General features: G+C 38.3%; 1 protein-coding gene across 3 annotated transcripts in view; it reads right to left on the bottom strand.

Annotated features, from left to right (window-relative positions):
• Positions 1 to 15010, bottom strand: part of LOC119648907 (T-related protein) — a 31638-nt gene that overhangs the window by 11174 nt on the left and 5454 nt on the right. For all 3 annotated transcript variants that reach the window (XM_038050812.1, XM_038050813.1, XM_038050814.1), the window contains exon 2: positions 1983 to 2192. In XM_038050812.1, coding sequence (XP_037906740.1) covers positions 1983 to 2188 — 206 coding nt within the window. In that variant the 5' untranslated portion in view covers positions 2189 to 2192. The remainder of the gene's footprint in view (positions 1 to 1982; positions 2193 to 15010) is intronic.

The raw sequence follows: 15010 nt of genomic DNA, 5'->3' as shown, positions 1-15010 counted from the left end.
ATTTTTAAGGATGTCGGTTTTTGAGCTCGAATTCTATTTCCATTCCCCTATTCCGGGCTTTTATCCAGTACACTCCTCTTCCTAAGCATAGGCTAAGTTTTTGACTATCTTTTTCGAACCAGTGGGTGCTCGCGGTATTTCTAGCATAAATTTCTTAGGAATTAAAACTCAACACCGTCTCCATCGCTAGTAGTAATTTTTTATTCAGTAAATATCGATATTCCGGGAACTGGTTTCCTTCTGCAATGCCTTCTAGAGGCAATATTTAACTGGATTCAGTCTCCATATTGTCCTCCTTAAGTAAATAAATAAATATGTACTGTAATGGAAAAAATATTTTTTAACTAAAAGACAAGTCGAAAGAGAAAGGGCCATAGACGCTCCCAAATCCGTTTGAAACAGGAGGAGAGTCACTATTGTCTGAATGGTCGGATAACAACTAGGAGTCTCAACTGTAAGTGTGGAAAACTCCTTCCGAACTAATTGTATCTACTATTAAGACGACCCCGCTGGGATAGTGACTCCCCTGTGAGCTGGCGGGTTTAGAATTCATTCACAGTATTCCCCGATTGTCGTAAAATGGATAGAGATTTGTGGGCTAGCAGGTTGAAATGCTGCAATGCTCGGAAATAGCTACCCTGTATCGGAATCGAACCTACCTTCCATCAACGTTTTATGATTGGATTGCGGAATGTGAGATCGGTTCTTGACGTTGGTATCGAGATTACCCAGGATGCTCGCTTGATTTTACTTTAATGAGAATTTCAGTGACACAGGCTAATCATTTTGTGACTATGCAAGGTACTATGCCAATGTACTCTGGTGAGCCTGTCGGAAATAAGTGTGAATCCGGTGTCGGTACACCCTCACGTTCCAAGAACCCATATTAGTTAGAATATAGTGTAGTGTTATATATCAACGGAGGAGAGACTTCCTAAAGATGACATTCCGATCGTGATGGGTGATCTGATGGTGAAACATAGTCTTGGCGGTTTCAACGATCATGGTGAAAGTTTTGCGGCTTTCCGTAGCTTCCACCGCCTCGTCATTGGTGGCGCACTATTTGAATACACAGTTTGCCTTAAGCTGAGTCGCAACGTTCAAACCAGTTACCATTCTTCTCATTTAAACTCAGAAGTGCTCGATATCCTGGATGTACTGGGGTTTTGACAGGTCGATACAGATCTTTCTCGCTGCCAAAAGTGAACATCAATTGCTTTCTTTGCTTCACTTTTGGAATTCATATAAATTTGCCAATTGATTAGCATATTATCAACGAAGAATTTGTAATAGAGCCATTCTTCCCCCGGTCTTTCTCTTGGGCATTGTTATCCCAGAGTCAAGTGAATGAATCGCGTACTGGGCGTGGCAATTCCAAAATGTACATAAACTACGTCGTTGATCGTGTTTTTAATTGATTTAAGGAACAAGGAAGTGCGATGATCTCGTAGGTCACGGCTCATTGGCAGGTAAGTTATTGGTCTTCGTATCGAGCAGTTGAATTGGCATTGGGCGATCTGCCTGTGTTTCATACACGAAAAATAGATGGATGGTGCAATAAATTGAACCGATGGTGAACTTCTTTAATCGGTCATCAAATCGTCTTAATCCTTTAACTGCGTTGGGAAAACTTTCAGAGATAGCAATTTCAAAACGATATATCAATATCGCTGCGTTCCTTTTGAAGGTCTCCGACAAGTTCGTCCGTTCTAAATGCAGTCGCTTAATGCGTTTTATTCTCTAGCCTTTGCAAATGCAGATAAGCTCTAACATTTGGGGATAAGACAAATAGGCAAATGGTATTTCCGACTTGCCTCATCCATTATAACATATCAGTCAAATCTAATCTAGGGAAGAAAATTTCTTGAAATTTAAAGCTATTATTACGTCGCACCGTAAAACGGTGAAATGCAATGTTGCTTTTTCTTCTCTTAATCCGCTGGAAAGCCTTGGAATTGTTTGCTCCAAATATTTTCACTTACCTCCCGTTCTTTGTGACAATCATTTCGTTTGTTAGATTCTGAAATCGAAGCCATAAATCTCGATCGTCTAATGTCACATGTAAATTCCTATCTAAGTCTGGGCTACGATTTGTGTCATTTTGGCAACTTTGCGAATTGCTTGTGGACGATGTGCTTCCAGTTACAATTGGCTCAATAGCCGACAATATGTGAGAAGTAGCCATCATCTATCTGAAAAAGAAAGAAAAGATTTTTACTTATATTAAATTAAAATTTACTAAAGTTTACTAAAAGTTTTTATTTTTTTACAAAAACGCATATAATGACCACAACTTCTACGCTTCTCGCCTCACAACCCGTGGGGTTAAAACCTTGGCCTTCATCATCATCAACGGCGCAACAACCGGTATACGGTCTAGGCCTGCCTTAATAAGGAACTCCAGACATCCCGGTTTTGCGCCGAGGTCCACCAATTCGATATCCCTAAAAGCTGTCTGCCGTCCTGGCCTACGCCATCACTCCATCTTAGGCAGGGTCTGCCTCGTCTTCTTTTTCTAACATAGATATTGCCCTTATAGCCTTTCCGGATGAGATCATCCTGATCCATACGGATTAAGTGACCCGTCCACCGTAACCTATTGAGCCGGATTTTATCCACAACCAGACGGTCATGATATCGCTCATAGATTTCGTCATTGTGTAGGCTACGGAATCATCCATCCTCATGTTCTCTCGGCCTTAGGGCTGCAATAAGAAAAATTGCAATTTGCCCAGTAATCAATCGAATCATCGTTCGTAAACATAGAAATAAAATTAACTCCGAATATAAGGTATTGTTCTGCCGAATAAGTTGCTTGAGCCCACCAATCCAAGAGATATCTAAAAAGTATTTGAAAACAACCCCAACAGAAATGAGTCGAAAAACCAAAGATGCGCCGATTCTAACACTAAGATAGAGCATCACTGTTCAGATTTAGGAATAAGAGGAAGCTACTTAAGAATCGAGATTTTTGGAAGCAGTGTTAAGGTCCACACCGGCTGTAAAGCTTCAACAACGATATACAGTTACATCATCGGGTTTTACGTGGTTACCTGTCTCGTGGACTTAATCCTACGGTCTTCTTAAGACACTGATTGATTTTGTGACCACAATCCGAGCCCCGCCGCAGCAAGCCACGACGGTACCAGTCTATACCGAGTGCATGGCTCAGCATTAATACTGGTGCATGCAAGACCTACCTCAATCTCTACCGAACTAAGGAGTACGGCACCCGTGTTAAAACGCAACACCACGCTGAGACCCGAAGGTCTCTGTTCGTTTGAACGCAACCACAATCTCCATGAAGCTCACACTAGGGGGCCAACCGCAAACAACCGAGCTGAACGCACATAAAACAGGAGTTCTCCTGAAGTATATGAATTCAGGGGCTATCCCGGTTCCCGTGGTACCAGTATACCTTTGGTAAGGTTTCGTGACTATTGCCACTTAAGATGAGTTCTCGTCCAGACTCGGGTTTGATCGCCCTAATATTAGGCCTTTTGGGGATTCGCCACCATTTTGTGTGACACTGTTAATTGAATGATCCGCAGTTCGTTATCATTTGTATTATATTTTGATGTAAGCTATGGAAGCCAACGTATCGCCTGAATACAGGTTCCTTCCCTACTATGATTTTAAGATCATATCTGGGACAGGTTTCGAGGGTTCGTTCTACTGTCTCGTAGATGGTATCCTTCTCCGACTCTACAGTCTCCTCTGTTGGGGCGTGAACGTTAATGAGGCTTATATTTCTAAATTTGCCTTGCAAGCGCAGAATGCATAGCCGTTCGCTTATGTTTTCAAAGCCGATAACAGCAGGGTTCATTTTTTGCCTGACTAACAAACCTACTCCGAGCACATGGTTTACTGGATGGCCGCTATAATATATGGTGTAGTGACTCTTCTCCAGGAAACCGGTGCCTGTCCAACGCATGTCCTGTAACGTTGTTACATCAGCCCTATATTGGGAAAGGGTATCGGCTAGCTACTCAGTAGCTTCATCTCTGTACAGGGAGTGCACGTTGCATCAGATTGCGTTAGGACGTACAATCGAATTCATCAAGAGCGAAGTAAAGTAAAAATCAGCAAAATCGTCATAACCCAGTCAATTGACGTGAAATATCTGAGAATATACCTTGATAAAAGATTGTAGCACATTGTGGTAAAGAATTTAAATTTAGGTTGAAATATTTGTTATCAATGCTTAAGGAAAAATTAACATTGCCTCTGAACTGTAAGCAAGTGGTCTACAAATCGGTGCTTGAGTCTGCGTGAACATATGGGGCTCTGCCAAGCCTGCCAACATCAGTCCGTTTTAGCGAAGCCAACCTAAAATTCTAAGATATATCACAGGCTCTTCATTGAATTTCTGCAAAGCTAACATACAAAAAGAAAGTAAGTAACGACAAGTCGGAGTAGAGTAGTGGCAATAAACCTTTAACCGAAGTGAAGAGTCACCGCAAAATCGAGCAATCAGTTTGCGGTTCTAATTTTCTGCCATCGAAACTTCATCTTAATGAAATACATTGTATGTTATACTTTCAGAGAATAAGTTATTTTACATTAGCATTAAGGGGGTCATCAGTGTGAAGACCGTTTTTTCTGACTTTTTTAGAAATTTTTTGTGAAAAACTGGATGAAGATACAAAATACGAATTTTTCACTATAGATTTATTAATATCTTGAGCGTACGTAGTAATTTCTTCAGACCGATCGCATAGTTGGTTATTGAAATACAGAGCAATATATACACCCATCTCCAAAAAAAGGTATTTTTCATCTTACAGAAAAAAAGTACACGGCATTTTTACGTACAGACTTAACTGCAGTCCGCAAATTAGGATTATTAAAAAATATGAAAAGCTAAATTTTTAGTGCCGTGTTAAACTTTTTTTTTGTGAATTTTGGTGTTTTTTTTTAAGGCTTCTTAATTGAATAAAAAAACTACAGAATGGATCGCAATTATCCTAGTTTACGGACCGTAGAAATATGTTCTGAATAAGTCGTGAAAATTTCAAAGAATTTCATTGGCAGCCGATTTTCGACATGCAGTTTCGAGAAAAACGCATTTAAAAAGTAGAATGCGATTTTTAGCCATAAAACCTTAACTGACCATTTCTTCAAAAAACACATGTACAGGCTTGGCTTCAATTCTTGTCCTTTTAGCGAAGTCATTCGAAAGTCATTCGAACCGATAAATAAAAGCTTTACTACGGCGATCGACATAAATCTGGCATGTGACTTAGCACGCGTTTAACACTCTACACTAAAATTCGATTCCGCGGATCCGACACACGGGATGACCCCCTTAATCCCAAAAGGTAACATTTCTTCAGATGTTGAGGATGAAGACGAGGAAACTTGTGAGAGGGTTTCATCCATCGATGGAATTTTCATTGATGATGAGGTTTTGAACAAAGAAATTGAAGATCTTTTTGATGTCATTGGGTTTGAAGAAGAAACAAGCCTTCAACTAAGTGGGGGAAGTTGATGACGCAATTATCAATGATAATCCCAATGATTTAAATACAATTGACGTTTCTAGCACACCTAGTCAAGTTTCAAGTCAAGTTATTGGACAAGAAGAGACTGTCCCAGGACTAGTAGGGCTAAACGAAAAATGGCCAAGAATAAAAATCTACCTCGAAACAACAGAAATAAGACGAAATCTAATACTAAAAAGAAAATACAAGTCACCTGGAAAAAAGAAAAGTTCGTTGGAGGGGTTAGTCCACATCTTCATAGAACTAAACCCCTATCAACTGTATACTTCGATTATTGCTTGGTGATACATCACCTTCTCTTTTTGTCTACCTCCGTAATGAGTTTGAAATTTCATTTTTGGGGACTTTGAGGTCAAACCGTCTAGAAGTCATAAAATGGGATGAATGTTTGATTTTTGGCAGGAATCTAAGAGGTTCAGTTGAAGAAATTTGTGATAACAACAACAAGGTCGTGGTTGTCAGATGAGTGGATTCAAAGACAGTCATTTTGGGCAGTTCATTTGTGGGCAAAGATTCAATGGGAACTACTAAACTGGGAACTGGGAACTAAACTTATTTATTATAACCATAGTAGATGAAATAATTGTAATTCTGATGAAATAATTTCTAGATACTCCGCTGAGGATAAAAAAAAGATTGATATTCCATGCCCGAATATTGTAAAAGTTTACAATGTTCACATGGGATGTGGTGTGTTGATCTTACCGTCATGCTTATCTGACCATATAGGACAAAATTCAGAACCAAAAACTGATACTTTCCAATAGTCTCTCAACTACTGAACTTATCAGTAACTAATGCATGATTGCTCAGATTGAGAAATATTTCATTGAAACAATTCAGAATGCAGGTAGAAATGACATAATATGAATATACAAAATTATTCAGTTCTCAGGTATCCATTTTTTTAACTTTTCTTGCCTTGCCAGCTCTCCAGAGAACTAAGAACAGGAACAGTAAATGAAAGGTTCCAGAGGATCGCCAAGGTCTCAAAATACAAGCGGGACCGACAGCGGTGCCACCATCAAATGTAGCGATGGACAATGTGGCACATTTTCCAATCTTTGGCCAAAAAGGGAGATGTCGCCAGTGCCACATAAACACAATAACATTTTTTTGGCAAAAAAAGCAACATTCGTTTATGTTTTATGCCCAACAGGGAATGTTTTAACATTTTCATAAAAATTAAAACTGGTCAAAATGTGATGTTAATTTTATATATTTTTTTATAGTTTTTTTTTTCAAGTCATAATATTATTTTTGTATTCAACGAAGTTCCTAATTTTCTTTACTTAGTGTTTTATGTTTAGTTATAACTAATTTATAAGAAGTATGTCTTGTGAAGGGGCATTTTTGTTGCTAAATAGCACATATCACAATTGTTCAATGAGAACTCTAGGTCCCAAGTAACAAAATTTTTATTTTAATAGCAAAAAAGTTTAAATTATTATTTTATACAAATAATGTAACTAGTTAATAAAGAAAATTCAAATGAAAATGTTTATACATGTTAGTTACTATCATTTTTGGAGGTGACAAACAGTTCGAAAACGTATTCCTAGAATACTGTTGATTAGGGGCCTTCATTTATGACAATCAAACTGACAATTCTACTCTTCTATGATAATAAAGAATAAGAGAATTTAGAAAAAGCATCCAATCACGATAAAAGAAGTAAACAAAAACGTTTTGGTATCCTCACTGTAAACGCTTTCAGTATATACCATGATCAGGGGACAAAGAAAAGAAGTAGTTAAGAACCTTGTATTGTTAAGTATTTTATCTTCAGTAGAATAAGCTAGTTTTAAGGGTAAAATTGGACGCAGAGCAGTGAACAATAAAAAAAACGTCTACCATTTTTTAAGGTTTTGTGTAAAACAAAACCTTATTAAAATCGATTCAATGTCGGTCTGTCTGTCTGTCTGTCACACGCACTTTCCTCCAAAACGGCTAAACCGATCCGAACGAAATTTGGTGAACAGATGGCAACTATGAAATCCCACGCATACAGCTAGTGGCATAAATTTAGGTGGAGTTTAAAGGGCGGCTCCCCATACATTCAACGGGGGGATTCAAAAAGTTTTTTCACCGGATATAGTGGTGTAGGGTATCAAATGAAAGGTCTTGATTTGTACTTTCCGAAACTGATATTAGTTTTGGTGTTAATTGCAAAGTGCGTGAGTAAGGAGTCAAAATGTACGCACTTAAAGTGAGACAGGACTCATTTTCGGAAACTACCCAACCTAAAAATCCGAAAAAAATCAGGGTGGTGTGCTTAGATGAAATCTAGGCCTCAAAATATGTCCCATTCCGATATCTGCTCAAATAAACTTACTAATTGTATATTACTAACTTTTAGAAATTTACTGTAAAACCCCCCTTAAATTCATCCTAGGACTTCCGAATTTTGCACCAGCATAGAGGATAATATTTCCTATATACAGATCTCTACGAAATTTAGGGCCATTAAGGCCAAAGTTATAGCAGTTCAAACTTAGCAATTTCGCGCGAATTTACTGCCTCCAAAGCCATAATTATCCGGAATAATTGACATTCGCGTGAAATATTAAAGTCGCATTTATGAAGAATCTATTTATCTGCAGCCCTTACATCTGCACAATCTAACTATTAGTGTCAAAGTTATAGAAGTTCAAACTTATCAATTTCGTGCTAATTAACAGCATCCTAAGCCATACAAATAAGATGCTGACTTCATAATTAACGAGAATAATTAAAATTCGAGTGAAATATTAAAATTCCATTCAAGAAGAATCTAATTCTTCCTAACCCTTTTTTATATTTGATGTTGGTTAAATTGTTGGAATTTGCTAATAATATTAAACTCAGAGTGTGGAGCGTATGAGGTTGACCATTATCAGCACAGGGCTTTCAATCAAATGATTTATTTAAATCGCTTTCTAGAAAATAGAGGGCAATGGAATTTTTAGTTATATTACACGGAGCTGTCGTGCACTCGTCGCTCCTCACATCTTTTTCTTTTTCCTCAGCCTTCAGTTCACAAGCGGGGTCGGCTCGTGGTGATCGGTTTCGTCATTTTATTTTATCAAATGCCTGATCAAGCTACCATTGTTGTGGCCGGCTTTTTGGTTGCTTACCATTGTTTTCGATGTTCTGACCAATACTGGTTGTTGAATTCTCGTTAGCGTGAATTACGTGACCACACCATCGAAACGCCGCCGCGATCGCGGATATTCTCATTTCAGACGTAATCAAAACGTTGCTCGTCACCAGTACAATGCAAAATCTTCGTCCCCATTACCGCAAGACGCCGTTCATTGTCTTTTATAGTCGGCCAACACTCAGAGCTATAGAGAGCGACAGGCGGACGACATTGCAGTAAATTTTAGATTTGGGACGTGCGCTGATACGTCGATCACAAAGAACACCAGTTGGGGAATGCCACTTCATCCCGGTTGCATTAATGCGTGAAACAATTTCATAACACAGTTCTCCATTGGCTGATAGCATTGACTCGAGATATTTAAATCGCTGAGTTCTGGCAATGGCAGTAACCTGCTCAGAACTGAGCGTTTTCAATATCTTGGCTCAATGCTATAAGCCAATGGAGAACTACGTTATGCTCCTCACATAGGAGAACACAAAACCTTTTCTACCTGAAGCGTCAAGCTTCCGGTTTCCCGACTTGTTTTCTGTATAATTTCTTAGTAGCGCAACTAGAAACGAAAGACTTAAGCGAGTAACCTGCATTGGAACTGCCTCTGAATATATGTACATGCTAATGGAATATTGGCGTATTTATGATTTATATCATGGTTTCCTCGATACTAAACATTCAACTGATAGGAATCCTGGTACTTCAAGACTTTTAGGTATATGAAATTTACAAAATTGAAATTAGCCCAAAATAGACGCTTTGTCATAGCGAAAACATTCCCTACTTCAAGTTCAATAGAACTTTAGAAATAAATGAAAACAAAACCTAAACTATAAAAGCAAAATAGAAAAGGTTGACCAAAGAATGCTTCTTCACTATTTATTATCCACAACTATGTCGGGCTGGTGTGCTCTTCTTTTCGGACAGTTTTCATTGATGCTTGGGACCATAAAGCAATAAAATTAAATGTCGTAATTGCTAGCCGCCCGGCAGCCTTTTGAACTTTTCCCTTTCATAGGTGCCGGATAGCGGATGTATTGGAGCAATATTTTCTGTTTATTATATTTCGCTCTGATAAAGCACGTTTTCAAAGGTAAGTATGACGAAACGGTACACAAATAGACTAAGGCAGGTGAAAACATATCAATTATACGGTCAAGCGTTCGGAAACTAGAGGATCAAGTAACTATTGTTTGAATGAGTATATATTTGTGCAGAAACGTTAATTTTATCTATCGGAGCGGTAATGTATGAGATAAGGGAATATATGTGTTTTAATTCATTTTTAGCCAATCTTATAAAACACAGGAGCTACTTTTCCGAAAAAATTTGAATGCCTCAACACGAGCAAATCAGCTCTGTTCAAAAATCTTGTTTAGATATCATACATATGTACATCGAATATAATTTTAAGCAATGAATATTTCAATAACCCCTTCCCGATGACGTCACATTTATGTAAACACAGGAAAAAATATAGTCTTGTGACGATCAGTCAGAAGAGCCATCGTCCATGAATTTTGTTTAATTATACACGATTTATTCGAAGAAAAGGCATCAACACATTTTCGGACAAATCTCATTGTTATTGTTAAAAAATACACGAAAGAAGGAAAAGAATTCATGTTATTGCTATTCTTTATGGAATATCTTTCCAGTTGTAGTTGTTGGGAATTCACTTTACAAATACCGGACGGGCGGGTACTACATATACGTAAAATGGTTGATGTCCGCATGGAAACCATAATGTGTCCCAGGCACTTACCCACTAGCGTGTTTCATGCATATTCGATATTAGTGGCGTTGAACAAATGAAATAATGTATTGTGTATTTTGTGTATCCACGTAATGTTAGTCCACCTATTCGAGTCAGATACACGGTTTGTTGACAAAATCAATTTTCTCAGGCTGTTATTTAACTAGACCACAAGATGCTTTTTTCCAACATCTCCCAACCGAGCGTCGGTCAGTGTTGTTTTCGTCTTGCTTTTCTACCTTATTTCATTATTTGATATTTATTTTCCATGTACCGCTGCTTACTTGAGTGCTTCTTTCCACGTAAGTTATTATATTAACAAAAAAGTAGAGAAAAATATCAAGTAAAACTCACACGAGTTTTCAGTGATTTATGTAATCTAATAAATATAAAATTTGTTTATTTCTATTTTACACCTCTCCTCCTTCTGCTTCCCGATTCGTTGGAAGAATATCTGTTTCTGGTTCACCCTTTCTTAAAGCCACTTTCTGGCCATTATACATGCAAATGGATGTCGTTACATTTATATTGAGCTACGTGTATGGATGAGCAAATATTGTTTGACTATTCATCAGTCAAATAGCATTAGTTTTCTAGCATTTGCTCTTTGCTCTTCTTGGAAAAAAAAACAAAATCAAAAAAGATGATTTCTTGTAAAAAAGTGACCATGACTGCAAGATATTATTTCCAACGTGATGGGAGAAGTATCTTGCGTAGATTCAACCGAACGAATAAATAGTCGCAGGGATGAACCAGCGGACAAATGAGCGAGTGAACAAGATTGTCGTTAAGAGCTCTTTGAAGTAATTTATTTACACGCCTAAGATTGGTGTGAGTAAATATTAAATAGAAGAATGTCCAGCTAAAATTTAATATTCATGGTGACTGTTTATCGGGTTGTAGAATGTCATATAATATTTATTACTGTTTAATTTTTAATACAATATGTCTACAATTGCCACCTCAAAGTATCAGAAATCATGAGCAGTTTTTATTGAAAAATACCCCTATCAACTTTCCGTACTAATCCTAGTCCAAGGTATTGATTGACTATTCCTTCCCCATGGCGCCGGATATACCTATGTATATGCATTTAAATACAGATTGCAAAGATTTATCAGAAATTACAAATCTCCAAATAAGAGAAAAGTGGCAAGTTAAGTCAATGAGTAGATACTCCGAAATGACCTTCTGGACGATGCTGCCATGTCCCTGGTCGCGGTATATCATTTCGTGCGTAACAATTCTCGCCTTGAGATATGAAATGTCATTAAGGTTTTAATGGCGAGGTCTACAAAAAATATGGATTCCAACCTCTCTGTTGACTGCTGGATAATCTAATGATGCTATTGGCCTGCGTGTAATGACTCAAGTGATTGTGCCATGGTAAAACAACCATCCTGAGTGACCACAGATGACCAAGAGGGGAGAGATGTCCCAAAAATCTAAAAATTGGTTGAAATTGACCGTCACGGTCCTCCCGCAAATACTGCTTGCCACTTTGAGGATTCCAAGGCAGGGTGAGACCCTCAAAGGCGGCGTCGTGAATCACGATCGCTGTACTCGGGTCCGGAGTTTCACGGCTCCAGGCGCGTAGTCAAGTCGTTATCTTTTTTTTGTTCGTTTTTCGTTTCCAGATTTAGCTCGCGTGTTTGTCTTCTGGTGCAGTATCCAATGGCTGTTTGTATTTCACGTTCTGGTGCGGAACCAAGCACCGCTATAAGGGCACGAGAAGTTTTGTAAAATAACCCTTGATGGACTGAAGTGTTCAAAGCACTTCCCTCCCTTCCTGAGCCTGGCTAGCAAAGAGGCAAGCAAGTGCCTGTCGACGGAACTCTTCGGTAGAACTTCGGTATTTGCGGTCAGGCCTTCATGGTCAATTTCATCAACTTTTTAGATTTTTGTTATGGCTTGATTGTCTTTGGTGACTCAGGGATCATCATCTAAGCCTGTAATGCAATCCGGCCGGAGACGACAAAGAGATAAGAGCTATTTGAAAAACCCAAAAAGTTGGCGAAATTGAACATGAAAGTTAGCCCGCAAATACTGAAGCTCTACCGAAGGGTCATTGAAAATGCGTTACAAATGGTGCCCTACAGGTTTTTTAACCGACGACCTATCATTATGTCAGTTTATGCGTTAGAAATTTCCATCTAGGAAATATACAAAATTTTCAACATACGCAGTCAATAAAAGTAATTTCAAGAAGGAATCTATAGGCAACTATATTTATTTATTTATTTGAACTGCGAAAATTAGTGTGAATTTCTTCTTAGGAATGTTGAAAATGAAGGCAATAGGTATGAAATCAAACCATCAAAAGAGAAGAAAATTTAGTAAATTGTTCAAGCCTCATGGCATCTATGTAGGTTTCTTCGGTGGTTTGTGTCGTTTTTTCGGCTTACTTTATATTGAAAAAAAAAGATAAATTTTGTTTTTTAAATGCCTTCCTCAGTCAGTTTTTGTTTGAACTGCTTATGGTCCAGCTTGTCCTTAAATACCTAAATCTAGACCTTAATTGCTTGGTAATTTTATTACCTAATTAACCCAAAAAGCCAACTGTTGACGTTTCCAGAATCACTGTTAATTCTTTTTTCCTCCCGTATTTTGTGAATGATGAAACTCTCTAATCCTCCTTAGGTTAGGTTATCCTCCTTTATTGCATGTTTCTCCTGGATGACCTGTCTGGCTATCAATGATTTGAGGGTATGTGCTGGCCCGCTTTTTGCTTTCGCCAGATTTACTTCCCTTATATGTTCGTTGAACCTCGTTGTTATTAATCTTTTAGTTTGCTCTATATATGATTTTTCACAATCGGTGTAGGTTATCCGATAGATTCCGCTTTTCTCGCTATCTTCCTTTGAGTCCTTGACGCTTCCTAATCGTGTCTTCAGTTGATGTAGTCTGTTGGTAGATATCACTTCGATGCCGCGTTTCCTTAGGATGTTTTTCACCTGGTAGCTAATTTGGTCCCGTTTGTGTAAAAAATGTCGTCAGGTTATTCCTTTCCATTTTCATCATTTTTTTACTGATTATTCCTTTTATGGTTTTTCTGGTGAACCCTTTCTTTTCCACAGTTTCAATGATTTAGCGTTTCTCATTATTTAAACGTTCCTCTGATAAAGGCGTGGTTAGCATACGATGGAGCATTGCGTTGTACGGTGCCATTTTTTGTAAGAAGGAGTGTTGTGATGTTGTTGGGATGGTTCTCTGCGTGGATGTTGGTTTTCGGTAAATGTCGAATTCGATTGTTCCTCTGTTTTTAATGACGAGTAAGCCCAAGAAGGGTAGTTGGTGGTTGTATTCGACTTCAATGGTTCCTCTTATAGAACGTATTCAATTTGTTGAGCATGGTTTCATCGATTAATGAATATCTAGCTCTTGCGAGGTTTTTGATTTTTTATTCTTTCAGGGAAGAATACCCCGATGATATGACACAGACTTGAGCCAATGAAAACTTGGAGTTTTCGAGTAGCAGTGGAGATTACCTCCTACATACTACCCACATATAATAGTACAGATGCAATATTGGCACCGAGCAGCTTCAACTAAATGTTGGTGCTAAGATAGTTGCATTTACAAATTTTAAAAAAATAACGAAACAAGCGACATCATGTTCGGGGTCATTGTGGGCTGAAATTACACTACCTAGATATGCTAATTATTCGGCGCATTCGATGTTCGTGCCTATTAATGCAAATAGGAAGAGTGCGACGACCAGTCAGGCTGAGAATTTTAAAATTGATAGACCAGTAGCTTACTCCAAACTACAATTTTTACAAATTTTATTTTATTGTAGTTTGGAGTAAGCTATCAATTTCATCAATATCTACCCTCTGAGGATCTTAGTTTTGTTGATGTTTATTTCTATTCCAACTTTGCTTGCCTTATTGAGAACAAGCAGGTGTCATCAGCATTGTAGAATTGTTTGGGAAAATATGGCCTCCAGCTCCTTGAGTCAAGACAAAATGAAGAACATTACCGAGGAAGAAAGGCATCGGTGACAAAATGACTCCAGGATCGATGACTGCGGACTCTGCTTTCGACTTCAAATTCCTCTGAGAATTTACCTTGATCCAACTTCTCCGGATGTTATGCGAGTTAGAATCGTGGTGAAGAGTTGCTTTCACCGCTTCACCTGCTCATGATCATAGATGAGAAGCCTACCGTTAATGCTGCTCACACGACCTTCGAAAGGCTTACGACTACCTGCAAGCTCCTTGATAATGCGACATATGGTGGCGAAATTGTTGTTATTTGCGGCAGCTTCTGCTTTCTTGTCCAAAACAACGATAGAAATCCTTTCGTCACGATAACAGAATTCAAGCACATTACATCACATTAACAAAACTCTAATCTTGTATTCTCCTTTTGGGATATGGCCAACAACTCACCCTTGTTCGCGCCCATTAACAAAACTCTGAGCTTGTAATCTCCTTTAGGAATATAGCCAACAACTTTATCTTATAGAGATAAAGGCACATTTCATGGCCGATCATTTTTTATCATCGTTTACCCAGCAAGCAAGCTTTTCTATTGCTGGATGAGACACCATATTGAATTTAGAGGATTGACGCTCTGTTTCCCTGCAGATACAGTAGAACACTCAAGCGA

Source organism: Hermetia illucens, chromosome 2 (assembly GCF_905115235.1).
Source record: "Hermetia illucens chromosome 2, iHerIll2.2.curated.20191125, whole genome shotgun sequence".
NCBI lineage: Eukaryota > Metazoa > Arthropoda > Insecta > Diptera > Stratiomyidae > Hermetia > Hermetia illucens.
This window is presented reverse-complemented; position numbering and strand designations above follow the sequence as displayed.